Source organism: Oncorhynchus mykiss, chromosome 15 (genome assembly GCF_013265735.2).
Source record: "Oncorhynchus mykiss isolate Arlee chromosome 15, USDA_OmykA_1.1, whole genome shotgun sequence".
Taxonomy (NCBI): Eukaryota; Metazoa; Chordata; class Actinopteri; order Salmoniformes; family Salmonidae; genus Oncorhynchus; species Oncorhynchus mykiss.
The window spans coordinates 29463820-29486725 of NC_048579.1; the positions used below are offsets into that span (position 1 = coordinate 29463820).

Sequence of the window (22906 nt, forward strand, 5' to 3'; positions counted from 1 at the left end):
AGACTTGATTACACACAGGTGGATTGTATTTATCATCATTAGTCATTTAGGTCAACATTGGATCATTCAGAGATCCTCACTGAACTTCTGGAGAGAGTTTGCTGCACTGAAAGTAAAGGGGCTGAATAATTTTGCACGGCCAATTTTTCAGTTTTTGATTTGTTAAAAAAGTTTGAAATATCCAATAAATGTCGTTCCACTTCATGATTGTGTCCCACTTGTTGTTGATTCTTCACAAAAAAATACAGTTTTATATCTTTATGTTTGAAGCCTGAAATGTGGCAAAAGGTCGCAAAGTTCAAGGGGGCCGAATACTTTCGCAAGGCACTGTATACACAATTTCTAAAATGCATATACTAGTCCCAGATTGCTCCTTTCAAGGGATGAGTTGATTGAACCATATTGAACCATAGCCGTAGTACCAATAATGGTAGTTATGGCAGGAATAGGGCAACTGTATTTTCTTAGCCAGTCTACCGGAACAGAAACTAGTCATGGCAGCAGTTATATCACTGTTTGAAGCATTAGGAGTTTCACAGCTCCAGTGCTGTTGTGTTGACTGGTGACGGTGTGTCCCACTGACTGGTGGCAGTTGGTCCAATCAGCTCCAATGTATGTGTGTCCCCATACAGTCCAAAAAAAGCCCTCCTGTCCCAATCTGTCTTTCCAGCTGTCCCTCTGTGATCCCCTCTCCTCTCCTCTCCCCTTACTGCCCTTCCCTCTCCTCTTACTGCCACTCTTACATCACACAAGGAGGTAATAGGATTAGCTGCTAGCTGCCACTGGGCTCCCATTTCAGATGAGCTGAGCAGATTATACAGCTTCAGAGTTAGAAACACACACTGCATCAAACCGTACTGACTGACTGACTAGCTGGCTGATGGAATGAGGGACGAATGGGGAGAAGTGGGGGGTGAGCATGTGTGTTTGAGACAAGGGATGTTAACATGAGTTCTCTTCTAAACAAAGTATGCATGAGTTACGGCTTTATTTTCCTCTTGTGTATGTGCGTGCGTTTGTCCCTGAGAATGTCCTCCTCACCATTCTGAATGTGCTCCCCCCTCCCCCTTCTCGTATACCAGATTTAAAGGGAAGAGATTGTCAATAAGTACCCATAATGGGTCAAGGCCATGGGGCTGTAGAAATACTGGATAAAGACGTTTTGTATGCTTCCGGAAGCTTGGCGAGTGTCCCAAATGGCACCCTATTCCCTATATAGTGCCCTATCTTTGACCAGAGTCCTTCAGGGTTGGGTTCAATTCCATTTCAATTGTTGTTGTAATTGCGATCCAATTACGATCTTCTCTCATCGCTGCAATTCCCAACGGGCTCAGAAGAGGCATAGGTCTAGTAATGCGTCCTCCGAAACATGACCCGCCAAGCTGCGCTTCTTAACACCCGCTCGCTTAATCCGGAAGCTAGCCGCACCAATGTGTCGGAGGAAACACCTTTCGCCTGACGGCCGAGTCATCTTGCAGCCGCCTGGCACCACCACAAGGAGTCGCTAGAGCATGATGAGCCAAGTAAAGCCCCCCCCAGCCAAACCCTCTCCTGATCCGGACGATGCTGGGCCAATTGTGCACCGCCCTATGGGACTCCCGGATCGAACCCCAGGCTGTAGTGACGCTGCAACACTGCGTTGCAGTGCCTTGGATCGCTGCACTGCTCAAGAGGCCCTTGGTTTATTTTCTGAATTGACTGGAATTGAAATGGAATTGGGACACAGCCGTTGATGTTTACTTAAGAATATATTTTTTGAGCCCACATTGAATACAAAATGTAAAGGAATCCTTGAAGTAATGTAGCCTATCGAAATAATTCCCTTTATAAAACAAACACAACGTTGCGCAATTATTTCATGGTTGGTACATTTTATTGACATAAAGAACTATATAATGTAACTCGATTTGTGAAATCTATCTGACTGTAGCTGTTGGTTTGAGTTGAAGAGTTTTTGACATCTAGAGGACAAATCTAACTTCTTTAAGAAAGAGCAGATATGATTTGAAAGTAATAGATCACTTTCAGCCCACTTGAAAGTCACAGGTGAATGAAGGTTAGGTTTTACCTCCATTGCCATTTTAAAACGATAGTTCACCCAAATTACAAAAAGGGCGTATTGGTTTCCTTACCCTGTAAGAAGAACAAGATTTGGACACATTTTTTGTCCCCAAAAAATGCACACCTGCTCATTCAAGGGATTGTCTGTATTTTTACTATTTTCTACAATGTAGAATAACAGCGAAGACATCAAAACTACAAAAAAACACATATGGAATCATATAGTAACCAAATAAGGGTTAAGCAAAACACCAGTTTCAACGTCAACAGGCGACTCCGGGATACTGGCCTTCAAGGCAGAAATCCTCTGTCCAGTGTCTGTGTTCTTTTGCCAATCTTAATCTTTTCTTCTTATTGGCCAGTCAGATATTGCTTTTTCTTTGCAACTCTGCTTGAAGGCTAGAATCCCGGAGTCGCCTCTTCACTGTTGACATTGAGACTGGTGTTTTGCGGGTACTATTTAATGAAGCTGCCAGTTGAGGAATTGTGAGGCGTCTGTTTCTCAAACTAGACACTCTAATGTACTTGTCCTCTTGCTCAGTTGTGCACTGGGGCCTCCCACTCCTCTTTCTATTCTGATTAGAGACAGTTTGTGCTGTTCTGTGAAGGGAGTAGTACACAGCATTGTACGAGATCTTCAGTTTCTTTGCCATTTCTCGCATGGAATAGCATTCATTTCTCAGAACTGGAGTAGACTGACGAGTTTCAGAAGAAAGGTCTTTGTTTCTGGCTATTTGGAGCCTGTAATCGAACCCACAAATGCTGATGCTCCAGATACTCAACCAGTCTAAAGAAGGACAGTTTTATTGCTTCTTTAATCAGAACAACAGTTTTCAGCTGTGCTAACATAATTGCAAAAGGGTTTTCTAATGATCAATTAGCCTTTAAAATGACAAACTTGGATTAGCTAACACAACGTGCCATTTGAACACAGGAGTGATGGTTGCTGATAAATGTAGATATTCCATTAAAAAAATCTGACATTTCCAGCTACAATAGTCATTTACAATATTAACAATGTCTACACTGTATTTCGGATCAGCTTAGGCTAAGCTGCCTGCCATCCAAGACCTTAACACCAGGCGGTGTCAGAGGAAGGCCATAAAAATTGTCAAAGACCCCAGTCATAGACTGTTCCCTCTACTACCGCATGGCAAGCGGTACCGGAGTGCCAAGTCTAAGACAAAAAGGCTTCTCAACAGTTTTTACCCACAAGCCATAAGACTCCTGAATAGGTAATCAAATGGCTACCCGGACTATTTTGTTCTTAACTGACTTGCCTAGTTAAATAAAGGTAAAAAAAAGAAGATATATATATATATATATATATCATATATGCATAGTCACTTTAACCATGTCTACATGTACATACTACCTCAATCAGCCCGACTAACTGATGCCTGTATATAGCCTCTCTACTGTATATAGCCTCGCTACTGTATATAGCCTTGCTACTGGTATTTTTCACTGTCTTCTTACTGTTGTTTTTATTTCTTTACATACCTATTGTTCACCTAATACCCTTTTTTAATAAAACATTTCCTAGAAATTGCACTGTTGGTCAGAGCCTGTTAGTAAGCATTTCACTGTAAGGTCTACCTACACCTGTTGTATTTGGCACATGTGACAAATACACTTTGTTTTGATTTGGAATTTGATGTTATTTTAAATGGACAAAGAATGTGACCCCGAACTTTTGAATGATACTGTAGAAATATATATTTTATTTAAATACGCTTTCAGTGTAAAATTAAATGACTAAAACCAGCTATGAAGTATGTCGAAAAGATCATGGAATAATCATATATTTGAGAACTAACAATCACCAAAATAAAAGCTAGGTAGTCAGGGAGGATTTTCCATTCCAAAAACATTACAATTGCTTTGTACTTTTACCCCTTTTTCATGATATCCAATTGGTAGTTACAGTCTTGTCCCATCGCTGCAACTCCCCTACGGACTCGGGAGAGGCGAAGGTCGAGAGCCATACGTCCTCCGAAACACAACCCTGCCAAACACAACCCTCCCCTAACCCGGACAACGCTGGGAAAATTGTGCACTGCCTCATGGGTCTCCCGGTCAAGGCCAGCTGTAACACAGCCTGGGATCGAACCCAGGTCTGTAGTGATGCCTCAAGCATATTTGTTTTGATATTGTTTGAGCAAAAGACCTAAGCATTAGCCATGGCAAAATGCTAACATTTCTCTACACCAGCAAGATGGGGGCCTAGACTGCTTACTGGGAATTAAAACATTTGGACAAACTATCCCTTTAACTCCAACACTTCCCCTTGAGAATAATGTGACCTTCACTCCAACATGGCTGGAACATAAATGTGAGGTATTTTGTTATTTGTACCTTCCATGTCTGTCGTACTCAGTGAAAGTGAAATATGTACACGTGTGACCTACACGTGTGCGCACGTGTGTGTGCCTTCATGCGTGCATGTCCTAGAGGCCTGTGCTCTCTAGCCTCAGTGTGGCCTGAGGGTAAAGGTCAGACAGAGCTAGCACCACACAGTAAAAAAAAAAGACACTCTAACTTAATGCTATCTAGGTTTACACAAACAGCACAATGCTACGATAACATTCCCACGGCAGCACGATAACCATTACCGAAACGCATGCATGATAATGTTTTACAGCACAAGCAACATAGCCTTCATGGGGTAGTGTGGCACAATAAACGCTTATGTAAAATAACTTTATAACGTTCACACAACCACGAGAGAACGTTGCCCAATCGTTACTCTAACATCCATGACCATCCCACTGGGCAGAGACATCAGATCAACATCCAGTCATGATTGATATTTGAGTTGTGAAGAAACATTAATTCGCTGATGGAACGTGATCATTTCAACAAGGTACGGTGAAATGATGCGGAAACAATGTTGACTCAAAGAATTGTGGTCCAGTGGGGTGTGAGGTCAAACAAACAAAATGGCTGCATTCCAGGCTGACTACAATGCAGATCAAATCAAATTGTATTTGTCACATGCGCCGAATACAACAGGTGTAGGTAGACCTTACAGTGAAATGCTTACTTTCAATCCCTTAACCAACAATGTAGTTTTAAGAAAATACCTAAAAAAAAGTAAGCGATAAGAATAACAAATAATTAAGTAGCAGCAGTAAATAACAATAGTGGGTCTATATACAGGGGGTACCGGTACAGAGTCAATGTGTCAATGTGCGGAGGCACCGGTGTCGAGGTGATTGAGGTCATTTTTTATTTGACCTTTATTTAACGACGCAAGTCAGTTAAGAACAAATTCTTACTCACAATGACGGCCTACCGGGGAACAATGGGTTAACTGCCTTGTTCAGGGGCAGAATGACAGATTTGTTTACCTTCTCAGGCCGGGGATTCGATCCAACAACCTTTTGGTTACTGGCCCAATGCTCTAACCACTAGGGTTATTAAAGTGGCTATGCATAGATAATAACTTATGGCTTGGGTGTAGAAGCTGTTTAGAAGCCTCTTGGACCTAGACTTGGCGCTCCGGTACCGCTTGCCGTGCGGTAGCAGAGAGAACAGTCTATGATTAGGGTGGCTGGAGTCTTTGACAATTTTTAGGGCCTTCCTCTGACACCGCCTGTTATAGAGGTCCTGGATGGCAGGAAGCTTGGCCCCAGTGATGTACTAGGCCGTACGCACTACCCTTTGTAGTGCCTTGCGGTGGGAGGCCAAGCAGTTGCCATACCAGGCAGTGATGCAACCCTTCAAGATGCTCTCGATGGTGCAGCTGTGAAACCTTTTGAGGATCAAATATTTTCAGTCTCCTGAGGGGTTAGGTTTGTCGTGTTCTCTTCATGACTGTCTTGATGTGCTTGGACATTGCCTTCCAGATCACACTACGCCTGGATAGGTAGTTAACATGAGCTAACCCCATAATGTGACTTAGCATTGTCCAACTGTGCGGTCGATGGCGTGGCACACAAACATTGGTTGATGCAATGCAACGGCCACAATGTAGTCGGCCTGAAACATGACCAATGTCATGATATCAGTTGGTTCAGTGAGTCAGTGACTAGCTTACCTATACCATGAATTTGGTTGTCTCTCTCCTGCTTCCTGCTGCTCTCTGGTCTGGGAACATTAGTGACTCACACACAGCCCTGTCCTGAAATAAATTATCTGTGTGTGTGTGTGTGTGTGTGTGTGTGTGTGTGTGTGTGTGTGTGTGTGTGTGTGTGACAGTGTGTGTAAACGAGAAGCGTGGGCGTGTATGTCTGTTAGGCAATGGTTCAGATTCTCTCCACATAAATGTCCACGTGACGTGTGGGACTGAGTGAGTGTGGTTCTTTGACGTGAGACCTTCTGCCCCCTGTAGTTGAGTTACTAACTGAGATCCATGAATGAGACGTCATAGCCAACAGAGAACGTCAGGCAGTCATTGAGGAGTGGGCCATACAGAAGAGAGCGATCACATCAAAAACACAACACTAGAGGAATGACACCCGCTGCGTCCCAAATTACACTCTATTACCTATTTAGTGCACTTCTAGGGCCCTGGTCAAAAGTACTGCACTATATAGGGAAAAGGGTGCCATTTGGGATGCACCCACCGTTCCGTACATGGAAGAGACAAAAGAGAGAGACATTTCCTGTACCTGGTAGATCTGAGTTGCCTCCTCTCTCCACTATGTGATTCCTGTAGAGCGTCTTCAGAACCTTGGCACTGCCGAACCTCTTGAAGCGGCTCTTCAAGTTGTTATAGTACCATTCCAGAGACTGGGTCCTCAATATCCTGGAGAGGAGGAGAAGAAAGAGGGAGAGAGAGAGATAAGGGAGAGAGAGAGTCAGTCACAGGTGAAATTAAACATGGCACAGAGTAAAGAGGATGGAGGAAAAAAAAGGCACAAAGGAACCGGGGAAAACTTCTAATCGCGGCCGACTCAAACTTTGGCACGACGTCATGAAATCCATTAAGAAAACGCAACGTTTAATTTGATGCCTTTGTATTACCGTGGCAGAGAGATAACTACAGTTTATCGCTTTCGGGCGACGCTGCGCGTTTCGTGGGAAACACTTTCCCTTGTGAACAGACGAAGTCAGGGAGAGAAAGCTGGCTGTCTTGTTCTCCGTCCATGGGCTGCATCTGAAATGGCACCACCATTTTCTCTGATCAAAATTAGTGCACTATATAGGGAATAGGGTGCCACCTGAGACACAGCCAGCCCCTGGTGTTATGTCACGGAGTCAAGTCAAGCAGTCAACAGTCCCATTCACAGCCCCTCTCCAGCACTTTTATTGGAATAAGTACCATGTTAACCCGATGATCCAATGCCATTGGAGTGTATTGTGTATGTTTCCGTGTGTATTGACTGTGCATTGAGGGTGTGTGTGTGTCTGTATGTGCATGTGCGTGTATGTGTATGTGTTGTGTGCATGCATGTGTGTTTGGATGCCAAATCATTTTTCACACGGGTTGGTGTGGATCTGTAGCTGGTATGTGTTTAAAGGGCGCTAGCTGCTTGTCCAGACCAGACTGCTGTGGTCTGTGTGTTACGTAAGCAGTCATTTATGCTGGAGTGTGTTCTGATTTACAAAACATGAGAAAAGCGCTCGCCTTGCGCCACTGTTGCATCGGATTGCGTGAATCTCTGCCAACTTTGTTTTTAATCTCTCCCAAACCTCCGCCCGCCCTATTTAATTTCACACCAAACCCGTTGTACATACTGTTCACATAATGATGCGCGCACACACACACACACACACACACACACACAGTATCCAACAATACAAAGGAGGTCATGTGCAGAAGGACGGGGATTGGCTAATTTTAGACAAAAAAAAAAAAAGAGGATGAAATCTATTGGCAATGAATATGAAAAGCGATCAAAACATTTGTGTAAAACATTAAATAAAACAAGTGCATAACATTCTAAACAACAGGCTTTCGCATTGAGGAGTTAGAATGTTATTCATATCTTACGTGTATATGAAACCCAGATGATGGTTTTGATTGACCAAAACCCATTTTAGTGAGGCTCCCTAGCGCTAAATGACTAACCTAACGATGAGGGGCCAGCTGGATGATAACTCTGGGGCGGCAGGTAGCCTAGTAGTTAGAGCGCTGGGCCAGTAAACAAAAGGTTGCTGGACTGAATCCCCGAACTGACAAGGTAAAACAATCTGTCGTCCTCCCCCTGTGCATAATCTGTTTTGTCATATTATATACACTACCGTTCAAAAGTTTGGGGTCACTTAGAAATGTTCTTGTTTTTGAAAGAAAAGTAAAAAAATTCTCCATTAAAATAACATCAAATTGATCAGAAATACAGTAGACATTGCTAATGTTGTAAATAACTATTGTAGCTGGAAACTGAAGATTTTTTATGGAATATCTACATAAGCGTACAGAGGCCCATTATCCTCAACTGGCAGCTTCATTAAATAGTACCCGCAAAACACCCGTATCAACGTCAACAGTGAAGAGGCGACTCCGGGATGCTGGCCTTCTAGGCAGAGTTCCTCTGTCCAGTGTCTGTGTTCTTTTGCCCATCTTAATCTTTTCTTCTCATTGGCCAGTCTGAGACATGGCTTTTTCTTCACAACTCTGCTTGAAGGCCAGTAGTACACAGCGAGGGAGTAGTACACAGCGTTGTACGAGATCTTCAGTTTCTTGGCAATTTCTCGCATGGAATAGCCTTCATTTCTCAGAACAAGAATAGCCAGATAGGTATCAGAAGAAATGTATTTTGGTTGTGGCCATTTTGAGCCTGTAATCGAATCCACAAATGCTGAAGCTCCAGATACTCAACTAGTCTAAAGGCCAGTTTAATTGCTTCTTCAGTTTTCAGCTGTGCTAACATAATTGCAAAAGGGTTTTCTAATGATCAATTAGCCTTTTAAAATGATAAACTTGGATTAGCTAACACAGCGTTCCATTGGAACACAGGAGTGATGGTTGTACGCCTATGTAGATATTCCATAAAAAAATCTGCCATTTCCAGCTACAATAGTAATTTACAACAATAACAATGTCTACACTGTACTTCCGATCAATTTGATGTTATTTTAAATGAACAAAAATATTTCTAAGTGACCCCAAACTGTGGGAGAGAAAGAGATAGAACGTGTGTCTGTGTGTGCCAGGCAGGAGTGAGTGTGTCTCTCTACGCCAACCCGAGACGAACCAGGTACATATAGAGACGGGAGCAATGGGCACGCTGCTAATGGAGGATCCTGAGTGCCCCTGAAGGACGTCGGGTTTTTGTAGGCTCTCATCCATCCATCCATCCCTCCCTCTGTTCTCTGTGTATTTATTATCTATCCTCCTCTCCTGCCAAATGTGGCCGGCTTCCTTAATTCACGCCCGGGGTCATCCATGTAACGGTAATGGCTGCCAAAAGTGAGCGAGAGCGCCCAAATTAAAAGGCCCGGCTGTTTTTTAAATGTACTTATTTTTTAATCCCTGGCTACTTGTTCCTCACTGCCGCCGCACGGTCAAACAGGAAATCAATAAATAAACTAGCAACGGAAGAGAACCAGGGGAGAAATACTAATGACACAAATACTAGTGACACAGAGGTATATTGAACAACAGGAATTGTCCCGTGGGGTGTTTAGTTAAGTGGTAGAGTTAGGCCACACAAAATGACATCAATCTTGCCCACAGCGGAATCGAGTGGTATCCAGGCGGCTACGACGTGAGGCAATTTCACCTCGTTAGGGAAATGTGAACGTGTAATTGTTGATTAAACAGGAGGTTGAGACCTCATTTGTCACGTTGCTGTGTGGTGACTTTGGGACTAGAAAAGCCAGTGCTATCAGATCCACGCTCATGCATATTTAAGTTCTGAATCAGTGGGCTCAACGTGCAGCAGAGCAGCCCTCCTCTCCCTGCGCCTGTCACTCAAGACAGGTAGTGAAACAGACGGGTGAGAATGTATAGTTCAGGTCCGGCATCTGCTCCTTCTCTCTTCCTCCCTGACAGGCTACTTAAACGTCAAGCTATACACTACACTAACCCTCCAAAAATGAAGTCAGCACAGTAACCCTGTCAAATTAAGTCAGTATATTAACCTCTTCAAATTAAGTCAGTACACTAACCTAACCCTCCTAAATTAAGTCCATACATGAACTGTTTTTGTGAGGAGGAGTATTTTCGGAGAGGGAAGTGTTGTGATCTATGGAACAGAACATCTTGTGTGTTTATCCGTTATGAGGAAGAATCAAAAGTGAGAATTTGGGAAAGTGAAGTGGATAAGGGGAGGGGAGGGAGGAGGTTTCGGTTGGCAGCCCACTGCTGTAGTACAGCAGTTTTGTGAAAATCCATATTCCATAATAAGGATAAGAAATTCCACGTTTCCTGCTCACATGAATAAGGGAGCGGGATTCCTTTGGAGTGTCTCTTCGTCTTTTGGTTTCTTGATGCAGAATTTGCCTGCATTACTCCCTCCTCACCCCCTTGCCTTGGAGCTTGGGAGGGAAAGGTTCCCCAACCGAAACGTAATATAGTAAACGAAAATACGGGACACTCAAATTAGTATGATACGGTACGTTTGGTATGGTACGTATTCATTTATGGATGTCCTTCACTCATTTCGTATTATACTGTATGTTATGAATTACAATTGGTATGATGTTACATGTTGCAATTCATACATATGTTATGGATTTGCAATACGTATGATATGTTACAAATTCCAATTTGTTGTTATTAACGTTAGTTAGGTGGCTAATTGGCTAACGTTAGCTAGGTTAGGGGCTAGGGGTTTAAGGTTATGGTTAGGGTTAAGTGTTAAATTTAGGGTTAGGAGTTAGGTTAAAGTGTTGAGTTTAGGGGAAGGGTTGTCTAACACGCAAAGTAGTTGCAAAATAGCTCAAACGTAAAGTGGCTGCAAAGTTGCTAAAATGCTAAAGTTGTCCGTGATGAGATTCAAACATTAAACGCCCACCCACCCTCCTTTCGTTTTTGCCTTGAGTAACCTTCTGCCCTATATAACCATACCTAACGTAACATGTTCGTTTACAATGTTACGTCTAGTCTATGAGACCAGGCAGGCATCCCTCCCCCTTCCTCGTCTATCTCGCTCTCTCTTCTCCGATCAATTTGCACATATAAATGCGATTTAAATAAAATATGTATGTGAAGTGCAGAAAAGAAGCCCCTCTGTGGTTCTGCCAAGCTCCCACTTCCCCGGGCAAAAGAAACTATTACCATTATTGACTTTCTGAGGCTTCTAATGAATCAGTGTGCTTTCTGTCAAGGGTGGGTGTGGTGCAGGGAGAGGGGAGGCGAGGGGTGGGGGCTGGGTAAAAACACTGTTTCTTTAACATCAAAGATCAAATAGAATCTCCGATCTGAAACCCTACAGAACATCCCTCTATTTAATGAAAGAAAATGCTGGTGAAAAAAAGCAGGTCTGTGTTTTATGTTTAGTGTCGGAGTTTTGAAGTTTGAGAAGGACATCTTAATGAGTTTCCTGTGAAATGTTTGAACGGTGTTTGTGGGATCTGACCATTTCAATCACAGACACAGGGTGTGTCAAAACGTCATGGGAAGTTCAAGTTACGTGTCGAAACGCGTTTCCCCCCCCCCCCCCCTGTCTGTTGAAAGAAAAAAGTGTGTTTTTGTGTGGGAAAATCTTACAAGAAATGATACACAGACACCCACATTTATTTGCCACTGGGTGGAAATGTAATTCAATAAAACCAATTCCATTTACAGACACAAAAACAAATTAGTCCAGACATCCTTTTAACGTGATTTCAATCATAACTGGACAGCTATAAGCGCGGCACAACAGAAAAGGTGAAAATGGTCAGCATTAGACTATGCATTTCACTAACGAGAGAACATGCAAAACGTCTGATTTATATAAATCATTATGTAATAATGTTTGGCTCTAAATATACATATCAGAGATTAGGTCTGAGCCTGGGAGCAGCAGCTATTCATATGAATAAAGTTAAGTGATGAGAATTGTAAATGCTATTATTAAAAAAAATTAAACACAATAATATCATCCTCCCATCTGCCATAATCCCACCCTCCCTCTCGCTCTACTTTGTGTGCGTGTGTGTGCATGCGTGTATATTCAAAGACACAGACAAGAGAGGAGTCCATCACCAACTATTATGAAGCAGTATGAGTTCTCTCAGCATCTCCACTACGTTAAACATTAAAAAAATTTAATTGAATAATTATTGAGTCATTTAGCAGATGCTCTTATCCAGAGTGGCTTCCAGGAGAAATTGGGGTTAAGTGCCTCGCTCAAGATCACATTAACAGATTTTCTTCACCAAGTCAGTTTGGGGATTTGAACCAGCATCCTTTCAGTTATTGGTCCAATGCTCTTAACCATTAGGCTACCTGCCGTCACTAGGTTACCTGTCTGAACGGGAAACCTCAGACACTGACAGACGACCGATAGCTCAACCTCATCCCTAAGAAAGGCACGCGTGCTAAGCCATCACAAGCAGTGACATGGTCTACTTTAAGGGCCATCATATTAGACCCAGATTTTCTTGTGGCCCTCAATGTAAAGAAAACGTTTCTGGCCACAGATCTGTAGGAGGTCCGGATCGACAAAGTCCACCATGAGAAATATTGCAAACCCTAATCCCCAGAATAGGAATCCCACAACAGACCCAGACAGGGATCAGCACATCATCCTTTCCCCTGAGAAAGGGATACTATCTTGGGCCATCACAGGCAGTGAAGTGGCCTAGCCCTGCTGGTTCACAATAAGAGGTGAACACTTGAAATATCCTTTAATCCAGCGAGCGTGTTCAGTGCAGAGCCCTAACAGGAGAGGCAGGTGAAGAGGTAGATGACAGCAGGCAGACTGAAACAGCACAAAAGCCCCTCTAGAAGCTGACCTCCGAGTGTGTGTGTGTAAATATGCGCACGCACGCACACACCCACCCACACATCCCCTGGCCGATTTAGAGGGTCCAGGGTGTTCTGTCTTGCTCATTTAACTCACTTGTGTCTTAAAAAGTCTAAATATAGGAACAGCACATCCTCACTTCTGCTCAGGCACCGCTAGGCAATTCTCTCACTCACCCGAACGCTCATCTTCTCTCTCTCCTTCCCCCCCCCCCCCCCCCCCCCCCATTCTCCCCCCTCTCCATTGACCCCCTAGCACTGCAACTGGCCATGGCAGCAGCTGAGCGAGCCCTCCCAAATGGCATCCTATTCCCTATATAGTGCACTACTTTTGACCAGTGCCCATATCAGTGCGCGATGGTTCCCCGGCCCATCGTCACTTCCTGTTCAATGCGGAATGAGGGAGAGCTTGGTTTTGTTCTTTTGAAGAGGGTGTTTTTTTGAAAGTGTATTGGAACATTTTTTAGTAGCTAGCTAACTGTTTAGTTTGGATCCCGCGACGCAGTTGGCATCCGTTGCTGGGACTTCTAGTCTCTGTTCAGTGATCCTGCCGACCAAAGCCGGGCCTCAGAAGCTATTTGGCGTAGCAGTTAGCCTAGCTGCTAGCTAGCTGCCCATCAAGCTAGTGGGGTTTTCTTGAGGGCTTGAAACGCAGCCCGCGACATGGTAGTCATTGTGGCTGGGACCACGGTCTCTGGTTTGTGGTTGTCTAGATCCCTGTGGTTGACCTACCCCGTCTGGAACTGTGAGGAGAAACAGGGTAACCTACGTTGCTAGCTACCAAATCAAATCAAATTTGATTTGTCACATACACATGGTTAGCAGATGTTAATGCGAGTGTAGCGAAATGCTTGTGCTTCTAGTTCCGACAATGCAGTAATAACCAACGAGTAATCTAACCTAAAAATTCCACAACAACTACCTTATACACACACAAGTGTAAAGGGATGAAGAATATGTACATAAAAATATATGAATGAGTGATGGTACAGAACGGCATAGGCAAGATGCAGTAGATGGTATAGAGTACAGTATATACATATGAGATGCGTAATGTAGGGTATGTAAACATTATATGAAGTGGCATTGTTTAAAGTGGCTAGTGATACATTTTTACATCCATTTTTCCATTATTAAAGTGGCTGGAGTTGAGTCAGTGTGTTGGCAGCAGCCACTCAATGTTAGTGTTTAACAGTCTGATGGCCTTGAGATAGAAGCTGTTTTTCAGTCTCTCGGTCCCTGCTTTGATGCACCTGTACTGACCTCGCCTTCTGGATGATAGCGGGGTGAATAGTTGTTGTCCTTGATGATCTTTATGGCCTTCCTGTGACATCGGCGATGCTGCGCCTTCTTCACCACTCTGTCTGTGTGGGTGGACCAATTCAGTTTGTCCATGATGTGTACACCGAGGAACTTAAAACTTACTACCCTCTCCACTACTGCCCCGTCGATGTGGATAGGGGGGTGCTCCCTCTGCTGTTTCCTGAAGTCTACGATCATCTCCTTTGTTTTGTTGACGTTGAGTGTGAGGTTATTTTCCTGACACCACACTCCGAGGGCCCTCACCTCCTCCCTATAGGCCGCCTCGTCGTTGTTGGTAATCAAGCCTACCACTGTAGTGTCGTCTGCAAACTTGATGATTGAGTTGGAGGCGTGCATGGCCACGCAGTCGTGGGTGAACAGGGAGTACAGGAGAGGGCTCAGAACGCACCCTTGTGGGGCCCCAGTGTTGAGGATCAGCGGGGTGGAGATGTTACCTACCCTCACCACTTGGGGGCGGCCCGTCAGGAAGTCCAGTACCCAGTTGCACAGGGCGGAGTCGAGACCCAGGAACAATGGTGGCCCTCTTGAAGCAGGTGGGAACAGCAGACTGGGATAAGGATTGATTGAATATGTCCGTAAACACACCAGCCAGCTGGTCTCCGCATGCTCTAAGGATACGACTGGGGATGCCGTCTGGGCCTGCAGCCTTGCATGTTTTAATCACGTCGGCTGTAGTGAAGGAGAGTCCACAGGTTTTGGTAGTGGGCAGTGTAAGTGGCACTGTATACCATGACCAAAGACCAAAGCCGGTGGGAGTACCAAATACTGGTGGATTCAACAAATAAAACAATAAACAACCTGACTAGAGAGGTCCAGGACCTGAAGAACAGTTTGCAGTTCTCGCTGGGTCAGCTCGATGAGTTGAAACAGGAAAACGGTAAGATGACATCAATCTGTAAGTCATTGAGAGAGGACATCAGTTCTGTGTGTGAATCCATAAAAACAATGACAGAGAAATCAGAATATCGAGGGACAATCAAGGCGGAACAACATGGCTGTGGACACAATTCCAGAATCTCTACATGAGACCTGGAACGAAGTCTGAGGACAAAGTGAGGGAAATGATCTCTGAGAAATTGAAAATGGACCACAGGAAGATTGAGGTGGAGCGCGCCCACAGGACTGGAAAACCCACCACCGGCACAGGTGACAGGCCCAGGCTGATAGTGGTCAAGTTCCTGAGGTTCAAGGACAAGGTAGGTGAGCCAAGAACATGAGAGGAACATATATCTTCCTCAATGAGGACTATCCTGAAGCTGTGTGCCAGAAGAGGAAATAACTTATCCCAGTCATGAAAGCTGCATGAGCACTTGGGGACATTGCTTACATCCACTATGAGCAGCTAATAAGTCTGGCTGCACATCTGACTTGCTGACTTACTGCAAATGTAGAAATAATGCGACTAAACTCAACAAAAAGAAGAACAACTGTATTATGAAGCCAAGATCAATTACATAAAGAATGATGAAAAACAACTTTGGAGTACTTTAAATGAAATTATGGGTATAAAGACGAATTCAACTCCATCTTTCATCAAATCAGATGGCTTATTCATCACAAAACAATTTGATGTTAACAATTTTTTTATGATTACTTCATTGACAAAGTGGGCAAACTTAGGCAGGAAATACCAACAACGAAAAGTGAGCAATCGCATTCATGCATAAAAAAAAAAAATAATGAAAGAAAAGTTTGAATTTTGTAAAGTTAGTGTGGGAGAGGTGGAAAAATGATTGTTATCGATCAATAATTACAAACTTCCTGGCATTGACAACTTAGATGGTAGCTGACTCTATAGCCACTCCTATCTGTCATATCTTTAATCTGAGCCTAGAGGAAAGTCTGTCTTTTAATAAACTATTGGAAAAAATGGTGTTTGACCAAACACAATGTTATTTCTCTGTAAACAAATTAACAACAGACATTCAGAATACTTATAAAGAAGGGCACTCAACATGGACTGCACTGACACAAATGACTGATGAATGGTTGAAAGAAATTGATAATAAAAATATTATGGGAGCTGTACTGTTAGATTTCACTGCAGCCTTTGATATTATTGACCATAACCTGTTGTTGAAAAAACTTGTGTGTTATGACTTTTCAACCTCTGGCATTTTGTGGATTCAGAGCTATCTATATAATAGAACTCAAAAGGTTTTCTTTAATAGAAGTTTTTCTAATGTCAAACATGTAACGTGTGGGGTACCGCAGAGCAGCTCTGTAGGTCCTCTACTCTTTTCTATTTTTACCACTGGCATTAAACAAAGCATGTGTGTCCATGTATGCTGATGATTCAACCATATACACATCAGCAACCACAGCTAATGAAGTCACTAAAACCCTTAACAAAGAGTGCAGTCTGTTTTAGAATGGATGGCCAGTAATAAACTGGTCCTGAACATCTCTAAAACTAAGAGCATTGTATTTGGTACAAATCTTCCTTAAATTCTAGACCTCAGCTGAATCTGGTAATGAATGGTGAGGCTGTTGAACAAGTTAAGGAGACTAAATTACTTGGTGTTACCTTAGATTGTAAACTGTCATGGTCAAAACATATAAATCCAATAGTTGTAAAGGTCTGTACGTAATAAAGAGATTATTTGACACCACACTCCAAAAAGCAAGTTCTGCAGGCTCTAGTTTTGTCTTATCTTGATTGTTGTCGAGTCGTGTGGTCGAGTGCTGCATCTCTTTGTAGATACTATGCATGCCATTCTCTCTTGGCTAAGAGTTGGAGAGAGACTGACTGCATCACTTCTTCTTTTTATAAGAAATGTTGATGTGTTGAGAATCCCAAATTGTTTGCATAGTCAACTTACACACAGCTCTGACACATACTTACCCCACCAGACGTGCCCCAAGGGGTATTTTCATAGTCACACAATTCAAGAAAGGGTTCAATATTATACAGAGCCATTATTAAGTGGAACTCCGTTCCATCTCATATTGCTCAAATAAACAGCAAACCTGGTTTAAAAAACCAACACCTCACGGCACAACGCCTCGCCCCTATTTGACCTAGATAGTTTGTCTGTATGTCTGAAATATGTAGGCTACGTGTGCCTTACAAAAAAATGTTTTATGTAGTTCTGTCCTTGAGCTGTTCTTATCTATTAATCTTCTGTATTGTGTCATGTTTCATGTTTTGTGTGGACAGTAGCTGCTGATTCAGCAAAAGCTAATGGGGATCCTAATAAAATTCCAATACCAATTAGGTTGGCATTTTTTTATTTATATATTTGGGACACATCCCAGGACAGACTGTTTATATTGGGCCCAATCGGAACCTAAATCCATGCAGGTAATATGTATTGAGAGAGCAATTGGATATGAGATTAAAAAAAAGAGAATGGGAATAAAGAAGTCAAAAGCCTCCTTTCAAAGTATCCATCACAGTTGGTCTGGGAGAGGCTGCACATGGTGTGAGATTGTGAGACCGGTGAGTGTGCGTGTGTACATGTGAAGCGAGCATCTGTTGAAGCGAGCATCTGTTGAAGCAAGCGGTGCAGAACAGCTACGAGGGGACAAAATCGTGAGAAGTTATATGGCAGTAATCTTTTCCGTTGTCCGAGTCTCTTCCCATTAATTCAGTATGTGGCTAATGATAGCCACGGGTAACGCTATCCTTGTTTAGAGCAATGACATCTATTGAGGCGAGCACAGCAGCAGCTGAAGACACAGGTGTCTGAGGAAGAAAACAAATCAATGGCCACTCCAAGCACATTTATAAAAGAACTAGCATGACCATGCTAATAATACAACATTCTAGTCAATCATTAAGTGGGAGTAGGTCAAAATAAATGGAAAAAACTATCCACCAAATCTATTCATTTTTAAAATGTTGACTCCTTGTCAATGTCATACATCCTATGGGAAAATAATGTTCTTGTATTCAAACATATAATGTCGGCCCCTGGGTTGTTTGTTTCGCCCGGGAAAGAAAAGGTTGAAGACCCCTGCATACCTGTCTCTGACCTTGCATTGTACCAGTGGTGCAATGTAGCTCAGAGTTAGAAGGCTATTGTTGTGTTAGAAAATGGCCATCCTCTTACTGAAACCTCACACCTTAGCCGGAAAATGTAACTGGCTGGAAATGAAAGGATTTCAGATGACATAACTGCCAGGCTAAAAAGGCTTCAGATTCCTCGAGAAGGAGATCCATGCCGTGTGGAAATCCCCATAAGAACAACCCAGTCACAAGCCCAATGCTTTGACGCAATGTCACCTTGCTTGTTTCATATATGGCACACCTAAAGGTTCTATATAGAACCCACAAGCTCAGGTGCTTGTGGAGGCCAGGTCATTTGATGCAACACTCCATCACTCTCCTTCTTGGTCAAATAGCCCTTACACAGCCTGGAGGTGTGTTGGGTCATTGTCCTGTTGAAAAACAAATTATAGTCCCACTAAGCACAAACCAGAATGGATGGCGTATCGCCTCAGAATGCTGTGGTAGCCATGCTGGTTAAGTGTGTCTTGAATTCTAAATAAATCACTGACAGTGTCACCAGCAAAGCACCCCCACACCATCACACCTCCTCCTCCATGCTTCACAGTGGGAAACACACATGCGGAGATCATCCGTTCACTTACTCTGCGTCTCAAAGACACGGCGGTTGCAACACAATTGCTCGTGTTTCTTGGCCAAAGAAAGTCTCTTCTTCTTATTGGTGTCCTTCAGTAGTGGTTTCTTGGCAGCAACTCGACCATGAAGGCTTGATTCAGGCAGTCTCCTCTGAACAGTTGATGTTGAGATGTGTGAAGCATTTATATGGGCTGCAATTTCTGAGGCTGGTAACTAATGAACTCATCCTCTGCAGCAGAGGTAACTCTGGGTCTTCCTTTCCTGTGGTGGTCCTCACGTGAGCCAGTTTCATCATAGCGCTTGATGGTTTTTGCAACTGCACTTGAAGAAACTTTCAAAGTTCTTGACATGTTCCCGGATTGACTGACCTTCATGTCTTAATGTAATAATGGAATGTCTTTTCTCTTTGCTTATTTGAGACGTTCTTGCCATAATATGGACTTGGTATTTTTTCCAAATAGGGTTATCTTCTGTCTACCACCCCTAACTTGTATACCACCCCTGATTGACAACTGATTGGCTCAAATGCATTAAGAACAAAATAAATTCCAAAAATGTACTTTTAACAAGGCACACCTGTTAATTGAAATGCATTCCAGGTGACTAACTCATGAAGCTGGTTGAGAGAATGCAAAGAGTGTTCAAAGCTGTCATCAAGGCAAAGGGTGGCTACTTTGAAGGATCTCAAATATAAAATAGATTTGGATATGTTTAACACTTTTTTGGTTACTACATGATTCCATGTGTCATTTCATAGCTTTGATGTCTTCACTATTGTCTTCACTATTATTCTACAATGTAGAAAATAGTAAAAATTAAGAAAAACCCTTGAATGAGTGGGTGTGTACAACATTTTGACTGGTACTGTATATGTTGGGGTCAATGGAGGGTGGATAAAGTTAATGGAAAGTTAATGAGTGGGGAAGGGGGAGTGCAGAAAGTTTACATTCTGTCAAAACATGGTATTGCTAAATCTTATGGCTCCTAAGGAGGCAGGCAACTGGCAACAGTCTGGTTTCAGTCACTGATAAGGTAGGACAGCCGTGGATTAGGGAGGAGTAAGGAATTCGGCCCGAGGTCAGGTCAGATGAAGTGAGAAGGAACAGTCCTATCCCACACACATATACAGTACATCCACACCCATGAAGGTTCTGCCATGAGGCAGGGCCATGACCACACCAGTGAGAGGAACCAATTCAGTTCCTGACTAACAACAGCAATGCTGTCTAGATGTGCAAGGAGTTGACTCCGCCTAGTAGGAGGGTATAAATATGTGCTTGTGTAAACATGTCTTTGTAGCTGTATGACCCAGTGGCTGAATAAACTTGGTTTGAGCTTTTTCCAGTTGTCCGTGAGTCTTTGTTCAGAACCTATCTGTTTGTTCAGAACCTATGAGTATGTAGGACATACAGTCGGGAACAGCATATACCTACCGCGTAGACACATAATGACACCTGCAGAGAGGGTAAAACATTCAGGGATAGAGAAAGTGTAGATACCATTGGAGCAAAACTGTGAGAGCGAGAAAGAGAGAAAGAGAGAGAGGTGGGTAGGAAAAAGAGAGTGAGATAGAGAATTGAGATTGTCTATCTATATTACAGAGAGAGGTCATGGCGACAATATCACACACCCAGACAGTCTTCTATTTATTCCAGACTCCTATTTATAGAAGCCTCTTTTCCCCGCCACCATAATTCCCAGTGTGTGTAATCCTTGAGGATCGATGTTCAAATGGAGAGAGAGAGAGTGTCCATGTGGCCGCAGCAGTCAGCTATCTTTCATCTCCTGGGCTGCAGTTCCTTCAAGTGTTCTCTCTCTGCCCTGGCTCACTCCGCGGGTAACAAACCATTTCTATTTGCCCTTTGAAGGCAAGTCTTTGCCTGATAAGCCAGCCGACCAGCCAGCCAGCCGACCAGCCAACCAGCCAGCCGACCAGCCAGCCAACCAGCCAGCCGACCTGTCGGGCCAAAAGCGGTTTCTCCCCAGAAAGGGAATATCTAGGGTAGTTATGCTGGATGGGAGGTGGCCCCAGAAATGAAAGGTGAATCAACCTCTATCAAAGCATCCAAACACGGTCTTTTAGCTACTACTAACAGGCTAAACTTTTAAACTCTGAAATATGGCATATCAATTGGCAGCACCACATCACCGTTTAAAAGGCCCTAAAACGAGACAAATATCAACTGTGAGAGAGCAGAGGCTGTCAAATCAAACAGAGATGACACTGAGGAAGTGGAGCGCTGCTTCCTGAACCCCAAGGGCATGATGGGGAACTGTCAGTGAACTTCCTGTGAGGCTTCCTGTGTCACATAGTGGAAACGCTCTTCAAAACAACTGTGGGGTGTCAGGGACGCTCTCTTGCAGTTTGAAAATGCTGCTGATTTGAGTCCTATAGTGTTTTTTTTTTTTTTAAAGGGCAGTAAAATTCCACCCTCATTTATCAAACCCACGACCATCAGGGTTGTAACGTGTGAATGCTGCCGGTAGTGTAATATGGAAAAGTATTTACTGCCAGATGGTGTGTTAGTGTATCTATGCCATTTCTCTACAAGAAGGATTATCAATGTGTTCAAGTTACACACACACACACACACACACACACACACACACACACACACACACACACACACACACACACACACACACACACACACACACACACACAGAGCTGTGTTTTAAACTATCCCCTCTTGCAGCTCTCAGCTCACTCCTAACAAAGCAGAATTTTCCAGCTTCACTCATATTGAGCCGCTCCGCATACACACAGCGAACTGACTTACCCTGCAGAGATGAGTGTGTTTTCTCTGGTCCAGGCTTACTTTAATACTCCCTCAATGGACTAGCTCACAGAGAAAGGCACCCGTGTGCGTGTGTGTGTGTGTGTGTGTGTGTGTGTGTGTGTGTGTGTCCGTATGTGTGTGAGTTAGTGAATGGATTACTCATAAAAGCATATCTATAATAGGAATGAATAGGGATGTAATGGATGTGTGCGTCTGTGTGTGTGTGTGTGTGTGTGTGTGTGTGTGTGTGTATGTGTGTGCGCGCGTGCACATGAGTGTGTGTGTGCACGTCTCCCATCAGAATAATTCTTCCACGCTTGTCACCCTAAGGCCACATTCTCCAGTCACTTCAGTGCATTTTACATCAGGCTGCCTTGCCAAAAACGGGGCCATAAACTCAGGCATCACTGCAGCCCGGCCAATTAACAAACCAATGAATGGCCCCTTCTCCCAAACAAGCCCCTAGCCTCCCGAGCCCCTAGGGTTCAGTTTCCTCCAAGTTACAGACACAATGCAAGCCACAAGACAAAACACTTCAGCGGCCATCTCTCTCTCTCTCCAACTATCTTCCTCCTCCCTGTGAATGATCCCAAACCACAAAACAAAGTTCTCTGGAGATCTGTATAATATAGCTGCAGTATATGAATAGGGAATTATCTGCAGTATATGAATATGCAAAAAAAGAAGGAATATTAATTTATATAATAATTAATTAAAATTAAATTAATTAATTAATTAAAAATAATTAATTATTAATTTACAACATGGACAGTGAATTCAAGCTCCAATGTTCTCTGTAGGTATGTCCCAAAATGGCACCCTATTCCCTATGTCGTTTTACTACTTTTTGGGTAGTAGTGCACTATACAGGGTGCGTGTCATTTGGGATGCGAACTGTGTCCGATAAAGACATACAACAAGCTCATTCCATTTCCTGTCCGGCTCTAACTCGTCCATAAGACAGCAGTCAGTCAGAGAGACCTAACACATCAGTCTGTCTGCTTTGGCCCATGTCCTGAGCTGTGCTGACAAGCCAGAAACGCAGCACACTTCAGCATGCCACTAGTGTGTGTGTGTGTGTGTGTGTGTGTGTGTGTGTGTGTGTGTGTGCAAGTACGTGTGTGTGCCCCTCGGGCAGTGTGTGGTAGCACCCCAAATGACACCCTATTCCCTATATAGTGCACTACTTTTGACCAGGGCCCCTAGTGTACTATGTAGGGAATAGGGTGCAATTTGTTAACCAACCTACCTGTCAGGCCAGAGAGTTTATCCACTACTCACTCAGCTCAACAGACGGAGAGACTGGGA

At 43.4% G+C, this 22906-nt stretch overlaps 1 protein-coding gene across 4 annotated transcripts in view; it reads right to left on the bottom strand.

Moving 5' to 3' along the window:
• myrip (myosin VIIA and Rab interacting protein) overlaps positions 1-22906 on the bottom strand; it is a 177645-nt gene that overhangs the window by 36785 nt on the left and 117954 nt on the right. For all 4 annotated transcript variants that reach the window (XM_036944257.1, XM_036944256.1, XM_036944254.1 and 1 more), the window contains exon 4: positions 6678-6814. In XM_036944257.1, coding sequence (XP_036800152.1) covers positions 6678-6814 — 137 coding nt within the window. The remainder of the gene's footprint in view (positions 1-6677; positions 6815-22906) is intronic.